The sequence below is a fragment of the Homalodisca vitripennis genome, chromosome 6, assembly GCF_021130785.1.
Source record: "Homalodisca vitripennis isolate AUS2020 chromosome 6, UT_GWSS_2.1, whole genome shotgun sequence".
Classification (NCBI taxonomy): domain Eukaryota; kingdom Metazoa; phylum Arthropoda; class Insecta; order Hemiptera; family Cicadellidae; genus Homalodisca; species Homalodisca vitripennis.
In genome coordinates, this window is record NC_060212.1 from 65,276,264 (window position 1) to 65,297,639 (window position 21,376).

Below are 21,376 nucleotides of genomic sequence, written 5' to 3' on the forward strand. Positions count from 1 at the left end.
GAAAACGTACTATTTTAAGAAATTACCTTTCTTACCTTCTTGTTGATTTCCTGGAACGAGGCACTACAATCAACTCAGAAAGGTATTGCCAAACGTTAAACAACCTCAGAAGAGCGATCCAAAACAAGCGTAGGGGAAAGTTGAGCTCGAAAATTCTGTTGATTCACGATAACGCTCGACCTCACAAGGCAAATCGCACACGTGAAGTTCTCAAATCATTCCAGTGGGAGTTGTTTCCTCATCCACCATACAGCCCGGATCTTGCACCAAGTGACTACCACTTGTTCCCAACAATGAAGAAGTGGCTGGCAACGCAGCGCTTTGACGACGACGCAGAGCTGCAGCAAGAAGTGACAAACTGGTTGAAGACACAGGCGGCAGAATTTTGAGGAAGGCATTGTCAAGGTCATCCCTCGATATGATAAGTGCCTAAATTTGAATGGCGACTATGTTGAAAAGTAGTATTTAAGTGTGGTTTTCATATGTATATAATAAAAATTGTTTCCTACACTTTGTTAATTTTTAATTCCAAAACGTAATCTACTTTCCGAATAGCCCTGGTATATTCTGATATAAAACTGTTTCTAATTTGGGAGTGCCGGCCGGCGGAGTGTCTAGTGTCTAAGTCGTTGGACTTTGAGTCTGAGTTAGAGATAGTGCAGGTTCAAATCCTGTCTGTGACCGTTGCACTTTTTATCAGTACCACCAACCTCGTACTGTATCAATTCTCCCCCTTATTCTGTTTGATAAGATCCTCGCACAGGCCAGTGGCCCATGAGGACGGACAGAATAAGGCTTAAAAGGGGATCAGCCTCTCCTTTAAACAAAAAAATTCCAACAAAGGTTATGAAAATTTGTAAATTTCTATTTTTACTAACTATACTGTACATTTCAATAGTAAAATACTTAATAAGTTTGTATTAAATATTTTGATTTAAATCAGTTAACCTAATGTGAGATGTGTTTGAAAACTAAGTACTTTTTAACAAAATGAGAATGAAGGTTGTATTTCAAATGAAATTTATCATCTACATTCATTAGCAGCAATATTTTTATAACAAGAGATGTAAAAAGCTTGCCTTATCCAATCATTGCCTTAACAATGGTGGAAGTCTTATAAAGGGTAATGTACAATTTATAAAGTGTCCATTTATCAACGGAATTAAAATTAATTTTGTACAAACCTGTTTATTTATTTATTCCAAACCATCATTAGTTTTAAAACGTGTCTCTTTTGACCTGCAATCTATTTGCTCTTTTAATTACAAAATATTGATGAGCAGGTAACTTTTTATCACTTAGTAATTTCTTTTGGTTTCAGATATAAATTTGAGTACCAATATATTTGCTTGGGGATTCCTTGGAAAACCTCTGCTCTGTATGTTTGTTACTGGAGTGATTTTCTTTCTCATCACTCTTGGAGTGGAATTCAACGTGTTCAAGGGACTGCTGACAAAATTCCAATCAAAGGCAAGTTACTTTCCAAGTCCTACCTCATTATCGATGTAACAACATTTTTCTAGTGGTGTTGCAAGTATATGAAATTTTAGTTGTCAACTCTCATTTTATCAAAAGTTTTATACAAAAAATCTAAAATAACCTGATTATATGAGAACAGATGTGGTATTGTGGTTCAGTGCAAAGAATATTTACATAACATAAATGAGTGTGTAACATGTGAATTTTAATTAGGATTTATGGTACAGATACTTTAGATTGGTGCTGCTTGATCTGTACAAAATTTGTATCGAGGGTCTTTGCACAGTTTTGTTGCATACTGAGACATGTAATTTAATTTTTTACCCCAGAAGTAATTGGCTTTATTTTAATTTACTCAAAAATAACCAGACTCCTTTATACCAATCTATACTTTAGCACTCCTTATATTAGTATTATTTTAATATTATTTTGGTGATACTTCTAACTGTACGTTTGATGCCTTAAGGTTGAAGCTGTGTATAATCACACTGTTGGTAGTTGTTTTTATCTTCTCTGTTTTGTTTATTTTTATTGGCTGAGTGTGAGCGAAGTTTATCACTCATTTGGTTGGAAAAATGTTGTTTCTGTCTGTCTGTCTGCCTGTTTGTCAATCCACATGATATCTCAAAAATAAAGTGAGCTTATGACCATGATGGTGAAGAGAAAATTACAGAATAAATCAATCTCTCTGTAAACAAACTCAGGATACCCATGAGTTTTTTATGTAAAAGAAAAGGTATATCAACACATCCAATATCATTTTAAAGTAACTTAGTGTGTAGACTTTTATCATTGAAACACTGATATGAAACGTAATTTAGTGAACAAAAATGTGAATGTATCATGTGGCAATATATCTTGAGAAAGATTTCACATCTAGACTTTAAATTTTGCATGAAACTTCATTTCTACGTAGACAAGAATGGGCTCTATGATGTTGCATGTCCAATCATGAAATTTGGCTGAGCATCGTTGAAGCCTATCACTTGTAGACTGGCACAATTTCTTTTTTGTTTGCTGGGAGATTTAAAAGTTTCTTTGCCATATGATTGTCACTGTTCTATCTGTCATTAATAAAATTACTAGTAAACTTGAAATTATGCTTTGAACCTAAGCGAAGCCTGTTCATGGAACATGTGGTTTGATGTTTTCTTACCTTGTTAGGTAAATCGTGTATTTATTTTGCTATTTTAAACATTTTAATTTAACACTAAAATATTTTATTAGTGTTGATCTTCAGGCCTAGATAGCTGTTATATAGTCTTTATTTTTGCTTTAGTAGATAATTACTATATTACTGATAATGTATGTATCTTAATGCATTTAATGATAATAAAGCTTCTTTATTCTGAAGTCAAATGATTTGTAACATGTTACATTTAGAGCATCAATTTAGTTTGATGTAGGCTTTAGAGAAAAAAGTTAACAGTTGGGTGTGCAACTTTGGAGATTAAGTAGGGTGTGCTTATTAAGTAGGCTAATTTTTTTATTAAAAAAACTAAAAACTTTAAATTTATTTGCCTAATTTTTCATTAGTTGTTATATGGCATGAAAATGTAGGATGCTGCTCTGCTTTCTTCCTATCTTTAGATCAATTGTCGTTTTACAAACTTTATCCCCAATACTAATTTATTCTTAGAAATGTCAGCTAAATGTTATACTAAAAGCTTTTCCATTATTTTTTTAGTTTTCATATAAATTAGTCTTTCTATTTCACATTTACACTCTATTTATTTTAGTAAAAATTTGTGAAACTGTAAAACTAATTTTAGTTCAAGGTCAAGACATTGTAAAGCAAGAAACTGAAGCTATTTAGTGATGTATGTTAATTATTTATTTATTTATTTTGTTTACGCCAATACAGATCTTGATGATATGTAAATAAAGATGATTGAATATTGACTATTGACTATAGTTTGTTCATGCATATCAGGTTATCCAGTTACCTGAACCTGTTGATGAGGAAGATGTCCTTGCAGAGAGGTCAAGACTACACTCTGGTGACAGAGACACAGACATCTTGGTAGTGAAGGATCTATCAAAGGTACAGCATTTCAAATTTTGTCTGACTAATTGGTAGGGTTTTCAGTGTAATACTCCTTTTTACATAAATGTATACAAATAATGTGTGGCTAGAAAATGATCGGATTAGTATTAGCAGAGTCACAGAATGAAAGCAATAAGGCTGAATATCGTACGGCTGTTGGAAAATAATTAATAAATAATTTAATTATTAGTTTTAGTATTTTTTTATTAAGCTCTCTTTCTCTAAATTATAAATATAATAATTTAATTAATTTACGTAATTTATTTAGCGTTAGTCTGTAACAGACATTGATTTGAACACGTAGTAGCGATTAATTGTATGAAGACAGAGTGAGAGAGAGAAATAGGATCAGGCAATGCTTACCCCTATAGGCGCAATACCTAAAATAACCAGGCGTACTGATGCCACCGCTCAGTCCTTATTCCAATCCACAACTTCTTTGTTTGTTGGCTTTCCAGACTCATCTTAAGGATTCTTGACAAAAATGGCTTGTTCGGTCTCTAAAGGCTCAGATTCTCCCTCCTTCGTTCAGTGTCCATGTCCATTTTCTCAATGACGTATCCTATGCTGTCAGATCCTCCGATATCTTTGGGCTTGTTTCACTGCACTGTTATGTGGTTTGCCCGCACTTCAATAGGCTCCAGGGGTCCGATAGGCTTGGATATTTAATCGAGAACAATGTACTGACTTCTGTCACACCACAGTGTTGTGTTCGTACTTGTCTATTTATTGTTGTCTTGTCGTTGTCATCCTTGATTTCAACACCATTCAGCTGCCATATCACCTCAGGTTCAGGTTCACCTCTGTATTTGATATCATACCTGATTAATTGGCCCTTCTTTATTACTAGGTTTTGCAGGTCATCTCCAATATTAAAAGGTTTCACAAATCTGCACTTGGCAATGGTTGGTTTTGTAGTATCGCTAGGCTCTCCGGGGCCGGCTTTATTGACAGCCTTGATGCGGAATTCTTAATGAGTTGCCTCCTTCAGCCCATCGATGGTGGGGGCTTAAACGTCTCCATCAATCACCCTGCCTTCCACCCAGCCCTTGCCGAACTTCTCTTTGTATTCAATAATGTAGCCTGTGTTAGTAGCTCCTCCATCATTTTCTGGTTTTGTCCATTTGAGGTCTGAATGGTCCTCCGAAATAATGTACTGTTAACCAATTGTAACTATGCCCTACAATTGCATAGCTCTTATTATTCTTAATTAATATCTTTGCCCTCACGAAACAGCCATTTACATGATTCCCCTCCCCCGCCACCTTGTGTTTCAGCTCCTGTACTTATTGCGCCCTTAACTGATTATTTTCTGTTACCCTCTCCATGACTTCCGTCACTTATACTTTTAGTGCTTCAACAGTCTCAAATCTCTTTCCCTTCAAAGCTGACTTGACTTTAGGAAACAAAAAACAGTCAAAGGGAGCCAAATCAGGTGAGTAGGGTGGGTGATATAAGACGGGGATGTGGTGTTTGTCCAAAAATATCTTCACTGACAAATCTTTGTGACCTGGCGTATTTTCCTAGTGGAGGATTCTTTTTCCACAAATCGCTCAGGTAGTAGTCACGATGCTAATTTAGTTATTCTGACTAATTATCGGTAATACTGTATAGTCGAACAAGTTTACCGCTCTTTTCAATGTTAGCACTAGTTATTGATGATGATGGTCTGCCAAAAGTGTGTGTCGTCACTTGTGTCTTTGCGGCCACCTTTAAACCGTTTATACACTCAAATACTTGTGTTCGCTATTTTGCCATCTCAGGCCACTACATGTGACACATTGTATTGCACAGTAATAAAATTCAATCCTTAACAGTTGTGACTGGAAAGTGGTGCAATCTATTTGTTAAATAAATAACTAAATTAATATTACTCTACTTTCAGCACATACCATAGTAAACATCAGTCAGAATTGTTTTTTCCGATTGTCAGTCAGTGTATTCGCTATAGTGTATCCTATCAATTTATTAAAATAAAATAGTAGTGCATTTGGCAGATTTGAAGCTCAAAGTAAAGAAATGAGTTTACATTCTGTTGGTATTAGAGATCTACTTGAGACTGATTTTATTTTTATTCTGCAAATAAAAATCTTTTAAAACTTTAACTGTAACTTAAATTACATATTGCTTGATTAATTTAAAATCAAAGTCAAGTTTCAACACTAAGGTTAATACATTATTTTTAATTATTCAAGGATTTAATTTAAATCTTAGTCATTTAAAGAGTTGAAAGTCAAATACTGCCATTTAAATCTGAGTAAAGTTACGTACATGGTTACACAAGCACTAAGTAGTGATAGAGAATGCAGCTGGCACTATGCGTGGTCCTGGGAGCTGAGAGGACAACCACCTAAGACTACATCCGAACTGAGTGAGAAACAAGTTTTGGCCACATTAGTGGCCTCCCGATTGCAAAATTGTTAATAATTGTTCACAGAATGCACTTGGTGTCTGATATTCAAGAGAGGACATTTCTTTTCTTGGGGGTTGTTGTTGCATAGCTAAAGGCTGGATTAATGTCACACAATATATGTGCCAAAATACCTATTGAGCAGCAGAATGTTTTTATCTCAGAACCATAATAATATACCAGTTGTTCATTTTAATGGTGAAGGTAATACACAGATTAAAATAAAAAAATAATTCTTTATTCTCAGAAAAGTTTCACATGATATTATTCTGGGCTACCTGTAATGAATTATAATATTTATTTTACATTCCAATTGTCAAATATAAATTTACATTAAATACAAATACACAATGGCAATTTTATAACAGACTAATACGATGAATTAAATTAAATTGTAATTCAAGCACAATACAAATGGTGACTGATATTATTTTGTACTTACAGAATTCATTGCTGGTGATGTAATTCAGTAGGTGTTTAATTAATGAAAATTGTGATACTTCAGGTTTACAAGCAGAGCGGAAGTGTGAAGCCAGCTGTCAACCAGATATGTGTGGGAGTGCAGCAAGGTGAATGCTTTGGGCTGTTGGGCTTGAATGGAGCAGGGAAAACATCAACATTCAAGGTATTTAATATATAGTTGATATTGTAACTGATGGGTGCTTTAGTCTGATTGTAAAGATGCTGTTGTGTTCCTTTATATTGTGTAGACAAGGGGTTCAAAATTAAAGTAACTGACGGGTGGATCTGTTTGTGCCAGATGTTGACGGGCGCCACCAGTATAACGAGTGGTGAGGCCACAGTGAAGGGGTTTGATGTTGTAAAGGATATCGACACTGTGCGCTCGATGCTGGGCTACTGTCCTCAGTTCGATGCACTAGATCCCCTCCTAACTCCACGAGAACACCTCGAGTTTTATGCCAGACTAAGGAATATTTCCAGTCACAAGCTACAGCAGGTCAGTTGATTTGTGAACATTTTTTGCCTTATTCAAAGCAAACTTTATAAAAGTTGTTGTTTTTTTTAATTAGATTTTATAGTTTACAGTTTCTCACTTGACCCTTCCTACGCCATAGATGGATATGGAAGACTTTGAACAAAACGCCAAATACAGTTATATCCTATGCTATAGATTATGTCTCTTGGAGAGTTTTTCAGTTCACAAAAGGCCCTTAGAAATGTATGCTCCGTGCTTATCGCGGTTGTCAAGGAAGTACTTCTAAATGACCCTCACTCTGCAGCAGGGGGAGGGGAGTGCCTTTTTTCTAACTCCACTGACCACCTGCTTGTCAGTTCTGTGTCTCCTACAGAACCAGAACAAATCATATAAGCGGCACGTATTACTGCTGTCTCGGTTGTAACGAGTGCGTGTTTGCTACGTATCTCGTTATTATTCTTCATCATGTGGTATTGTTGTGATTAGTTTGAAATATTTATCTTGTTCTATAGTAAAATGTAATTAAACTTTTCAGTTTAGTTACATTTTGCAATTAAATTAAAATTTATTTGAAATAAACAGTTTTGTAAATAGTTCTTTTTATTTTTATCAATAAATACGCTAACTTTAAGTAAAATTCCCTCCTTTATACATTTTTGGCTTTTACCTTTTAAAATTTAGTTATATTAAAAACTAGCTTTGAACTTATATTATTAGAAGAAACAATATTATTTACTTGTCTTGGTGTTATAGGAAAGTTAATGGATTTATTAGTGACGTGCGTAGGGTAAAAGTAATATCTTGTCTTTGTAATTAATGTTGAAACTTAATGCCTTTTCTCTGTGGATATTAAACATTCCTCCATGATTCTTCAAAAATAATATTTTAAAGTTTAGAAAAACTGAAGTGATGAATGTATTTAGACAGTGGACTGGAGCCTAAAGCACCTGGGTCTGGGTCATTATTCAGACCGGCTCTCTCGTACGCTCTCTGGCGGCAACAAGCGGAAACTGTCAACAGCCATCGCGCTACTGGGCAACCCTCCATTGGTGTTCTTGGTGAGATACAATTTGCAACAGATATTCAACTCTATTTAGCATTTATTAAATGAATAAATTATTCAAATTAGTTATCAAAATGTAACTAACAAATTTGTTTTTATTCATCAGAATTTATCGCTTTCCATAATTAATTTGGAGTGATTTATGGTTGAATCTCTGGTCTTACTTTCATATAATTGTAATTTTCTATGTTGATTATTTAATTTCTAAATATTTCACAACTAAATATCACACAAGTGCAGAAAGTCACAAAAAAGTAGTAATTGTTAAATTCAGAAATTTTTTGAATCTGAATCTGTTTCCTAGTCATATAAAACTGTACCGTAATTTTAATTGAAAAATTCATCACCAAACCATATTTTGCCATTCTTAAACCTTTAATCTTTGAACTGGCAGTAATTTTTTCTTCAGATGACAGACCATTGTTTAGTGTTTTATACGTGTACTTTTATAAAAAATACATTTTTGCTATAAACGTAATTATACATTATTACGTGTAATACATTATTTTTTCAGGAAATAATCCTTGATTTAAATGACCATAATTTGTATACACTGTTTACCATTTAAGCATCAGAAGTGTCGTCATAACATTGACGAGCTTCAGGCTTCATATACCACAAATTCCAAAATTATTGTGAGCTTCTTGTCTTATAAAATTTCACTTACATTGCAAAATTTTGTAGAGAGCTAGTTTTGGGTGGAAGAGTGCCGATTTAATTTAATGACTGTAGTTTTGTTTGTAATTGTTCTGTGTTGAAAACAGAAATGACTTAGTTGATGAGTTTTGTAATTGGAAAATTTTTAATGCTGTATTGTATCAGCAAAATTACAAAGTGAAATTTGGTAAAGGAAAATTATTATTAATTTTATGTTATATGTGTGAACGTTCTTGCATTTGCGGATGATGTTGCAATTATAGCGAAGAGTAAAGAAGAGCTGAAAGTGCTGGTCGCAAAACTCCTAAACAAAAAGTTGGTTTAAGCATAAATGAAGAGAAAACCAAAATAATGGAGTGTGGGAGAAAAACCCAAATAAACAATGAATATAATATTGAAATAGAAGGGCACAAATTTGAAAAAGTAAACAACTTCACTTATTTGGGAGTAATGCTGACGAATAATAATGAAGAAGACATGGAAATACAACAAAGGATAAATGCAGCACACAGAAGTTTATCAGCATGCCACAAGCTATTAAGCTCTCGACTACTATCACACAAAACCAAACTCCGTACATATAAAACCATTATAAGACCAGTTCTGTTATATGGCTCAGAAAACTGGGTGTTAAGTAAAAAAAACAGAAAAACGTTTGATAGTATTTGAGAACAAATTATTGAGAAAAATCTATGGGCCAACCCTTGAAGATGGAGAGTGGAGGATAAAACATAATGTAGAGTTGAGGCAACTATATATGGACCCAGACATAGTGGCCGAAGTGAGAAGTAGAAGAATGAGATGGGCTGGCCATTTACTAAGGAAGGAGGACAACTCCTTAATCAAGAACGTCCTTGTAAACAATCCGGAGGGCAGAAGACCACCAGGAAGGCCCAAGTTGAGATGGCGAGACCAGATCAGAAGAGACATAAGAAAACTGGGAAGAAGAGGCAATGGATAGAGAGATCTGGAGGCAGTGTGTTGGCGAGGCAAAGTACCACCTTGGGTACCAGGAGCCACGGCAGTAAGTAAGTATGTGTGAACACACATACCTCCTGAGAAAAAGGAAAATTAATTTTTAGAAGGAATAGATAGGCTTATCTTTATGTTAAAAAGGAACATTGTTACTTTCTAATATGTGGCAAATGGAAAAAAAAATTTTCTTAATTTTAATTATTATTAAAATTAAAGTCATTATTATTCTATTGTAAGTAAAGTCACTTAGAAATATATTTTATTCATATAACTTGTGTAAGCTGCTATACCAGCCAACCAGAGTCACTTGTAATAGTAGTTCCCTTATTGATAATGTAGTAACAAATAATAATAGTGAACTATAACATGCAGTAATATTTTTTCCACTTCATCCGATCATGAGACACAGTTATCCACCAATCTGAAATATTTTCCACCACAGAATAATAACTTTACAAATAGAATTTTTTCACAAACAAATGTTTTTAAGTTTTATGATTTACTTCTACAAATAGACTTGGAGTATTTAAAACAATTTGGGCTTTGTAAATGAAAAAAACTTTTATGTCCCCAACCTCCTCTCCTGTGGAAGTTTAACATATTATTTTGTGTCTGAAATCAAAACCATCGGCTGGTAATGACGGAATGTCTAGTACTCTTTTAAAACAAGTATAAAAATCAATTCTTGTACCCATTTCTTACCTAATACGCAGGCATTGGGTAATTTTGTTTGAGAAGGTGCTGAAACTGTTGGAAAATCGTGAACATGCTCTGGGAGTTTTTTTTGTAATTATCAAATGCATTTGACAGAGTGGACCATGATATTTTCTGCAACAAGCTGAAAGTTTATGGCGTGAGGGAATATCTCTATCATGGTTCAGATCTTACCTATCGAATCGTCAGCAGTTTGTGGGGGTGTCGGGGACTTGTTCTCAGATAGTGAAAACAAAACTTGAAGTGCCCCAGGGGACCTGTATTATTTTTCATTTATATAAATGATATGGTTTTGGGCCTTCCTTTAGAAAAGTTTTTCCTATATGCAGATGACACAACATTGCTGTTTAGAGGTCCTCATAGCCTACAGGCCGCAATTTTCACTTCTATAACAATGTTAAATAAATGGCTATGAAATAACAAATTAGAGCTGCCCCAATTGACTCTGATAAAACTGTTTTTGTTTCATTTCTAACACACATCAAAAAACCGTCAATCAATGTCTCTAGATGCATTTGGAGTTAGGGAATGCTCTTTAGTTAAATTCCTTTGGTTAATATTTGATAGTGAACTGTCCTAGCCTCAACATATCTCAGATCATTGTAGCAAATTAAGTCAAACTTTCTTTCAGGATATTACATCTACGTATGGACCAGAAAGCATTGTTGGTTGTGTATCATGGTCGTTTCTTTTCCCTTATTTCCTTTGGAATAGAAGTTTGGGGTGGTTCATCTCACTCTCAGAACCTTCGGAAAGTTAACGTGGATCACAGGTTTTCAACCAGGCATGGCAATGATCTCCGTAATCCCAGACATCGTCTTACTTTCTCTGAGGATCAGGTGTCACATGTGGAATGTTTGTTCTATAATATGTTACCTTCTGTAAAAACTTACAAAGGTAAATAATTTTAAAACACATAAAACATACCTTGTAGACAGGGAGTTTTACTCCTTAGAAGAATTTGTAAGTGCCACATAGTTTTATTTTGTACTAAGCACTAGCTGTTTGAATTGTGTTCGGAAAGATAATTAGCTTGTATCATAGTTTTACAGTTGACGTCTGAGATATACGTCTAAACAATGTATGTATTTAAAGATGAATAATTTGAATTTGAAAATGTGGGAATAATTATGGAGTAAAAACATTGTACATAAAACATAAAAAAGACTGCACTAAACTTTTTTTTGAAAAGTGGTAGGACTATCCCTTGTAAAGTGTGATAATATTATAAATATTAGAATCTGATAGCCAATGTATTCCCAGTTTTATCTACTTTCAGAAAATGTGTAATAGTATCCAGGTTTTCTTGCAAAAAATTGTATATTGTAAAAACTACAGATATGTACATGATGGGCTAAACTTGTTACTATGGGTGCAATTATTTTTAAAAATTACAACAAAAATATAATTTTTACACTATTTTTTTTTTTTTTAATGCCCAAATTTAGCATAGTATAGCCTAAATCAAAACTATAACAATCTATAAACCATAACCATGATATATAACTAATTTTCAAAATGGATAGATGAAGACAATCTTTCTGGCAAGATTTATGATGTCACTGTGACATCACTGTTGCCAAAATAGCAATACAATTTTTACCATTGGAATCAGCAGGTAACTCATCAACTGTCAGAGATTAGTGGGTTATCTTGAAGCTCGGTTCAGTGAATTTCAACGGAAGATTTAGGAATAAAAAGAGTTACTGCAAAGTTTGTTCCTTGGGTTCTGACTGACAATCAAAAGGAACATCAATTTGAAACATTTCGTGTTTTGAAACAACAGCTTAAAACTGATCCAGATTTTCTGTCAAAGATCATTTATATTTAAATAACTGGTAATGAGTTATAATGGTTATGACTCAGAAACAAAGCAACAGTCAAGTCAAATGGAAGACGTCATCGTCACCCCGTCCAAAAAAATTTCGTAAAGTCAAATCAAACATCAAATAATGATTTGCTTTTTTGATGCCAAGGGCACAGTTCATTCAGAGTTTGGTCCCTCAGGTCAGATTGTCAATCAAATCTTTTATTTGGAAGTTTTAAGAAGATTGCGCAGCAGTGTTGGTCAAAAAAGACCCGATTTGTGGCAGACAGGAGACTGGTTCTTCCACTACGACAACGCACCTGCAGCCATCTCTGTTAGACAGTTTTTGGCCAAAAATGGCATATTTCTGCTGCCTGTGTGACTTTTGTTATTTCCACGCATGAAAAGGGACATGAAATTACACCGATTTGACAAAATTGAAAAGATCAAGAAAAAACGAGTGAGGAGCTGTCAGCCATTTTTAAAGATGAGTACAAAAATGTTTTGAACTTTGGAAACACAGGTGGGACAAATGTATTAGTTGTAATGGAAAGTATTTTTAAGGGGATAAGGTTTTTTTGTGAAAAATTTAAAAATATATAGCATTTAAAAAATAATCCTGGTTTCTTTTGGGCACCTCCTTGTAAGAGCAGACAAACTACCTATATACCATAATGAATCCACTCACTCAGTTTCATCAGTTCAACAGTGTCACCTTGTTTTGATTTATTGTTTTAGCATATTATCTGTTAATCTGATAACTGACATCGTGTTATTGAATAACATGTAATAGTTTGTGTTATGTTGTTGTCAGTTTGTCTTTTGTTTTGTAAGTTATTAGTAAAGATGTTTTTATTCACAAGTCATGTCGATTTTATGATTTGGTTTGGTTGAGCATAATTTGTAGATTTTGGATTGTAATGGATATTGTTGTAAAGCAGTAGTGATTTAAGAATAGTTCCGGAGATAAAAACAAGCAGCTTTGTTATGACCACAACAATATTTTTTAATGAACTGTGGTGTCAGTAGAATGTCATGGAATCAGTATGATCTACTAGGTTCCACACCTGTAAATCAAATTAATTCAAAATGTATTAAATGATGTATTAAGTTTTAGTACTTAGTTCATTATATATTTTTGAAATAACTTTTATGTTTAATAGGATGAGCCTACCAGTGGCATGGATCCTAAGTCGAGAAGATTTTTGTGGAGTTGTATTCAAGACATAGTGAGACAAGGTTTGTGTGAATAAATATAAATAATTTAAGCTTATTAAATTTAAGTAGTCTTTACATTTCTGAGATATTTTATTTATATTCATTTTTTTTTCATTTTGTGACACATGCTAGTTTCTTAATTCTTTGGCTGTTTTATAATGACATATAGTTGTGAGTTTTCCCCCAAAAATGTTGTGTACACATTTTATTGTTGTGTAATTATTTTTCTGCAACATGATGTTTTCAATACATTTTTAACTAGCATATCTATATTCCAATGATTAAAGAATTAAATTCTCTTTACAATAAAATAATGTTTTTTTATGGCCGTGACACGTACTCAGTTGCTATGACAGTGGAGTGACTGTTGTATTCCCAAATTGGTTGCCATTTTCAGGATCTGTTTATATTCACCACCAATATTCAAATAAAATGTGTTTCATACTAAAAAAAAATATTCCAAAATTTTTTGGGTGGTTTACAGTAACATTGGAAAAATAATTTTGGTCATGATAATTACCGTAATTTCTAGCTAATTCAAAATCAAACTTAGTACAGACATAGTACTTATACATAGCTAGTTTGGCTAAATTTGTTAGCCAGTTTCTTTACAATAAATAGGTTTTATATGGCGGCTATTCGTGTCTGTGGAAAATTATAAGCTTAATTATTTCCTAAGATAAACAAAATGATGCAGATTTTTAAACTGTCAAGTGATTTCAAGGAACACTATTATCATACTTACCATATCAAACTAATAATACAGTTGTAACATTTTTATGTCTTTTGTTGGTTTTAGTACATGTAGAAAAAAATATTTTCCAGGGTTTGTATGTTTCAACCCAATTTTTTCCTTTCAGTCTTGCCATTTTTTTCAGGTAGGCTTAAATAAAAATCTCCTAACAAATAATTTCATCTTATCTTGTAACGTTTGTAGACAAAAATAAGAACTAATTGATGTTGCAGGAAGGTCTGTCATCCTGACTTCTCACAGCATGGAGGAGTGTGAGGCTCTCTGTACAAGGCTCACAATCATGGTTAATGGAGAGTTCAAGTGTCTAGGGAGTGTGCAGCACCTCAAGACTAAGTAAGTGGTCTTATTTGTCTTGCTATAAATTCCTGTCTAATTATATCTAATAGAAATACAGATACAAAAAGACGATGGAATAATAATATTACTATACAATACAATAGGGTCAATAAGACAAGAAAATGTCTTTGTCACTGCAAACGAGAGAATTTATTGTGACAACCCTTATATGTAGTCAACCCAGGTCATATTGAGGCTCTTGAGCATCTCTTGGAGCTAAAAATCCTACCCCAGCATGGTTTAGAAAAACCTTGTAAAAGTATTTCACCTAGTTAGGGCAATCCCTTTCCCGTCAATATGATGTATATAAATGTAAACTTGGACTCCTTGCAGAAATGACATATGTCCAAATCAGACATATCAATGTTTTAAAGGTGGTTAGTTGAGTGGGCAATGTCCAGTCAACAGATTGGAGAATAATCTGATGACCTGTCTTCTGAATTAAAAAAATACCTTTGATGTCTATTGATAAAAGATCTATGACACAGCTTCCGCTTGTTTCAGACCTGGGAAGCTTTTCTAGTTGAGAGAATTCTCTATAGTCACCCATTTTGTGACAGTATATATGACTTGATACTTGGTCAAGCCACAAACGGGTTCTGGGCATATGAGTTGCGATGTAGGTACAGTTCTCTCCAACCTGTCCACCGTCTTATTTCCTGTAATTCCTGCATGCCCTGGTACTCATATCAAAGTAAAATACTATTTTGGGCAGCCAGGACTTTAGACAGTCCCAGACCAACTTGGGCACATAAGTGCTGCTGAAGGATCTCAGTGTATCTTGACTTTTTGATAGGATGTAGATCTTGGCATCCATTGATGTGTTCCCAATGTTACAACATCACAAATGTTCAGGTACGGTGGAGGCTACAGTCTGGTGGTGAGATGCAACCCGGACCAGGAAGAGGCGACCAAACAGCTGATCGCTGAAGAGTTAAACTCGTCTGTGCTGATGGAGGCACACTACAACCAGCTGAGGTACCAGCTGAGTGCCAAACTGGACATTGTGTTCTCTACAATGGAACGGGCCAAGGAACAGGGTCTCGTACAAGACTTTTCACTCTCACAGACCACTCTAGAAGAGGTAATTTCTAAACATTCTGAGACTTTTTTCATTTCATTAACTTTAGAAGGATGAAAGGAAGGGTTGTAGATAAGGCTGATTGGAAGTGAAAGTTAGATGTATCGTACGATAAAGAGAGGAAAGGCTAAGAGTCTTTTTAAACAAACGGAGTGACTCACCATCTATTACAAATGTGCATCATGCCCCACTGGTGTGTCATGCACCAATGGTTTTCTAATATTCTTTAAATATTATCCAGTTTATTTTTTGACATTGAAAATATGTTCAAGGAGACTATTAATAACTCCAGAACATGTTTATTGAAAAAATTAGAGCATTTTTCACTTTTGGTTGAAATTGCATTATCATTTTAAAAAGTATGATATTTCGGATGTTGCAAACGTGTTAAAGAATTACATAAAATAGTTAAATGTTATATTAACTATTACTCACATGAATCTTAATATCAGTGTTTCTTGCAAAAGTTATATGTAACTATATTACATATTATATGTCACTAGTGTGGTATTTTGGAATTTAGTATTTCAGATTATTTTATTCTGTTTGGTTCAGTAAACTTCCATTTAGAATCTGGTATGAATATTAAAGACAATTCTTAAAGCTCTGTACTTAATAGTATATCCTCATTACTTTATATTAAAATAATGGGTAGTATATAGCGTTAAAGATAAATAATTTTAGGACTTATATTTCAGGCCATTCCTACAGAAAACGGACTGTAAGAAAGTTTATAAAACTTCTAGTATCCTGGATCATTTTTGAGGATGTGTTATTACGTATTATGAATTGTGGTTTGGCCTTGTGTTTCGCATACAACGTTTTTCAATTTTCTTTTTAAGTCAATACTTTATAAATATTCTAAACATAAATGTACAAAAAGATTTTACTGAATAACAAATACAATACCAAAAGAAACTAAAAAGCATTTGGATGCGTGTTAATTATATATTTAAAATGAGGCATCTACCATGATTCTATATTAAAAATAAGGGCGTAAAAGATTTGGAGGCTTAATATTGTTTTTATGAGATCAAAATCAAGATGGCTGCAGATACATCTGCCTCTTAAATGGTTCAGATCCAAAATTATAATGTTTATCCTTAATTCCACTTATTAATTACTGTGATGTTATCATTAATCACTAATGAACATTCTTAATGATTAGTCAAGTTTGGATTTTAGTAAAAATTTTCACTTATAATTTTCACAAGTGTAATCTCTTTCTTTCACTTTTGTTTTAATACAATTGGAGTTAGAAACCAGAGATAAATTATCTACAAATCCACAATACTTTCTCTGAAACACTAAAGAATTTATTTTTGTAGTTTAAATCTTACCACAAAATGGTTCCTCTATCAATACGGAGAATTTAAAAATATTTTTCATCAACTATGGGATGTATATGGAATAATTTGTGCATATAAATTACAAAAATACATTTTTATCATAAATATATGTATATAGTCAAGAAATGAGTCATGCCAATCAGTGTTTCTGGTCACGAGTATGGAATATTAAATATTTTATTTATAATTATTTAACAAGTAAATGATGAAGATTTTGTAGTGTTTTGATTTGATCCTTTTTATTTATTTCGATTGTATTATCCGTATTAAGTACAAATTGTCTATACAAAATGTATTTTAGTTTTAGTTAGGTTAGTTTATATTTCATGTTTTTACGATACACCTTGGTATGTCCTAAGTACAGTGTACCTTGTGCCCATTTATAATAAGTCATGTACAAATAAAGAATGACTTATGAATTAGACTATACATGATTTTCATAAATCTGTCTAAAGTGAAAATAATTAAGTTAATAGTAAATAAAAAATACTTTCTTTCTAAAAATATTACTTAAATTAAAATTGTTTAGTAAAAGTACATTATGAGATTATATTCGTAGTCTATTTAAAAGAAGACATATCAAGTATCAAAAAGTGCTCTAAAACATACATTTATTCCAAATTCTTATATTTTGGCAGTTTTAGTTGAATACTTTCTTAGGAGTTACGCTATAGTAAGAAATATAAAGGGGCTAAATAATTTGTTTAGCTCAATTTAAACGCTGCAGTTTTGATCTACTTCACAAACCAAAATAAAGTAAATAAATAATTAAAATTTAATTCTGCAAGTGTTCTTACGGTTTGCCAGTGAACAGTCTGATGCGGTCAAGTCCAAACTAGGTATATTTAAACGTGTGAGACGTGCAGTGATGCTCAAATACTAATTAAAATTTAACTCTGCAATTGTTCTTATGGTTTGCCAGTGAACAGTCTGATGCGGTCAAGTCCAAACTAGGTATATTTAAACGTGTGAGACGTGCAGTGATGCTCAAATACTAATTAAAATTTAACTCTGCAGGTGTTCTTACGGTTTGCCAGTGAACAGTCTGATGCGGTCAAGTCCAAACTAGGTATATTTAAACGTGTGAGACGTGCAGTGATGCTCAAATACTAATTAAAATTTAACTCTGCAGGTGTTCTTACGGTTTGCCAGTGAACAGTCTGATGCAGTCAAGTCCAAACGAGGTATATTTAAACATGTGAGACGTGCAGTAATGCTCAAATGCAATAAGTGTTGCAGAGGTAAGTTAAAAATTCATAATTGTGTATATTAATTAGTTATTACAATTTTTTTTCATAACTTGCAAAAGTTTTGTAGAAATTATGTTTACGTAAGTTCTACTCATAACGTTACTATGGTAGGAAGGGTTGATTCAATGTAAATGTTTGGTTTGAGTGCTGGGTTTAACTCTAATTCACCTTCCTCTTAGTGCAGCTTCTGAAAGTTGAAGCTGTCACAGACTTGAATCCTGGAATCTGGAGTCATGCTTATCTAAAGAGATCCAAAAAGGTGGCGACGAAGAAGCTCAAAATAACTCTTTACATTATTTTAACATCACAGACACCTAGACTACAAAATATAGTGTAATCTACATGATGAGGTCATTGTCTTATCAGGTGTGCAATTGAGTTTACTACGATGTTTGAGACACGATCTTTAAGCATGGTAGAGAAACCGAGTTTTCTACACATAACGTAGCTACAGCATAACGTGTCTGTGACAGAGTCAGATTCCAGACAGTGCAATAAGAGGAAGGTGAACTGGAGCTAAACATAACATTCACATTAAATCAAAACCCTTCCCACCATATCTATGTTGTAGAATGAAATGGTTTTTAGTTTAGTACAATTTTGGGTTTTTTCTTTACTTCCACAATATTTAAGTCCATTAAGCATTTTGTGAATTTGTACTAAATAAAATGAGGAATCCAGTGGTTTAAAATCTGTTTATTGTTATACAACTATTTAAGAATTAGGCAAATAAAAATCATGAACTTCTCTTAAAAATTTAAGAAGGTTCTCTTCAAAGGTTTATAAAGAAATCCAGTACATTTTGACAAAAAGTGGCTGGCGATGTTACTACAAACATGCATGTGAAGGCCTGTCATTCCTGGTACAAATATTGAAAATTTCACTCGGCACTAAAAGGGTTAAGAAGTTTGAGCACAAAAACTACTTGACTTAAATATACAATTGCATTAAATAAATAATTCTTTAGTATTACGAGTAAATTTAAGAAACAATAAAGATTTTTAAGTATCTTACAAACCCTATCATACCCTGTTTTTGCTCTAAAACTGCATTGAATCAATTGACCATTTCTATATGTAAATAACACAATTTTGTTAAGCTACAAATATTCTGCTGTGAAGAAGTGTAATTCAAATTTAAAAGGGTATATAGTTCTTAAGTAACTGTAACTACCAGGGAGAGTTGTGAAGTGTATAATTTTGTGTTGATTGTGATTGTGTTTTGCAGCAAATCCTGATGACATAGACACAGACGCTGCAGTCTAACATTATGGAAATCAGCGATGTCGAGTCCCATGACATTTGAGATTGCCTTCTGTCGGATCAGTATAGTTTATTTATTTTTGATCCTGAACTACCTCATATTAGAATTCGTTATAGTTACAAAATATAGAGATTTAGTTAACTCGTTAGTGGTTGGTGGAGGATTAATTTTACATTTTACTAAACAATCAAACTGTTTTAACTGATCTGATTTTACTGTTGATGTACTCGTTAAGATGTATCTCTGGTTTTCCACAGAAATACTCATTAAAATGTTTAATATTTTACAAGGTAAAAAAATTTAATATTTATTGTATTTATTTATTATTTTCTTTACTTCCTAGTTTAACTTTTATTTCAATTTTTAATTGTTTAACTTAAACATTTTTTTCTTTAATGCATATACGTAATTACTCGTAGAATTTACAATATATTCATATTTATAAAGGCGTACCATATACATTTACTCAGTCAAATATATTTCCTTTTATTTATTTATTCAAGTTTGAATTATTTGGTCAGAGAACACATTCTCTGTTGGTAGATCAATCTAGTGCAATATTATATTGTTTTGTTAGATTTTTGTAAATGTATTAATTATGTTATTTTATTTCATTATTAACTTTCGTATTAGTAATAATAATAATAATCTAATATTTTATATTTCTAAATAAAATTTTTCATTAATAATTAAGTTTCTTCAATGTAAAATAAATTTTACATTACTAAAGCATTAATTTTTACACTAAAATTACATTGTTATGTATATTTTATATATTTATTTGACTGTTCAAATTTCATAAGGCATTGCTGTATACTAAATATTTAATTATAATAATTTGCACGAATTTATTCTATAAAGTTTTTAATTTTACATATAATTTATGTAGTGTAATGTAGCTGTGGTGGGAAGCGTTGATTCAATGTGAATGTTGAGATTAGTTTAAGTTCACCTCCCTCTTAGTGCAGTGTCTGGAATCTGACACTGTAACAGACTTTATGTTTAGAAAACTCGGTTGCTCAATCGTGCTTAGAGGTCGTGTTGGAAACATTATAGTACTGCACCTGATGAAAAAATGAGCATGCCTCTTCACCTGGATTACACCAAATGTTGTATTTTAGGTGTCTCTGATGTTGAAATGATGTAGAGTTCGGCTTTTCGTCACCGACTTTTTTTATCTCTTCAGACGAACATGACTCCAGATTCCAGGAGTGGTGTCTGTGACAGCGTCAGATTCCAGATGCTGCACTAAGAGGAAGGTGAACCGAAGCTAACTCAACATTCTCATTATTTAATGTAATTTATTTTGATCATTGCATAATCATTGTATTTTATTTATTATTTTTCAATGCGTTACAATTTCCAAAGATGCTCTTTACAACTTGTAACAACCAAAGAATAAAGGTATACTATTAAGTAACACTTTTATATTTAGGGCTTAATATATATAGTATTTTATGTTTTTATTAAATTTTAGAAATATTTTGCTGAATTATTATTACAAGTAGTAGTATAATACTCAAACAGAATAAGAAATAATTAAAACATATATTTTTACACATAGAACTCAAACTTGGCCAATTCTATGTAACAGCTTTGCTTAAAAATGTGATTTAATAACATTATAATACTCAACTTTGCTAAGTTGAGTGAAATGAGTGTTTTATTGTTATAACTATTGATGGAACATTGCTAGCTAGATATTGATAAAGAAAACTTATTGAGACATTGAGGTTATGTTACCAATTAATTTTAAATGGGCATTGATCAAATCAATCAAAATTTAAGTAAAAGAGCCATTCGGAAAGTAATTTGCCGAGGCATATGATCATCGAACGGATGGGGGTGACACTGTATAGCTACGTTCCGTATGCATTTGGCAAATGACCGCCCCAATCAGTTCTCCCGCCAACTGTGAAGTACATAGCCTCATCAGGTTTTTTTGGGTAAAAAATGGAACTTGTATAAATCCATCGTGAATATTGTGTTCTATGTATGGAGAAGACGTATGACATATATATATATATATATATACT

General features: G+C 32.8%; 1 protein-coding gene across 1 annotated transcript in view; it reads left to right on the plus strand.

Moving 5' to 3' along the window:
• LOC124364405 (phospholipid-transporting ATPase ABCA1-like) overlaps nt 1-19,845 on the plus strand; it is an 81,260-nt gene extending 61,415 nt beyond the window's left edge. Inside the window, 10 exon segments of the mRNA XM_046819851.1 lie at nt 1,322-1,470; nt 3,413-3,523; nt 6,442-6,561; nt 6,697-6,894; nt 7,797-7,931; nt 13,253-13,328; nt 14,274-14,394; nt 15,253-15,481; nt 17,960-18,068; nt 19,305-19,845. Coding sequence (XP_046675807.1) covers nt 1,322-1,470; nt 3,413-3,523; nt 6,442-6,561; nt 6,697-6,894; nt 7,797-7,931; nt 13,253-13,328; nt 14,274-14,394; nt 15,253-15,481; nt 17,960-18,068; nt 19,305-19,342 — 1,286 coding nt within the window. The 3' untranslated portion in view covers nt 19,343-19,845.
• Nucleotides 19,846-21,376: the final 1,531 nt, after the last annotated feature.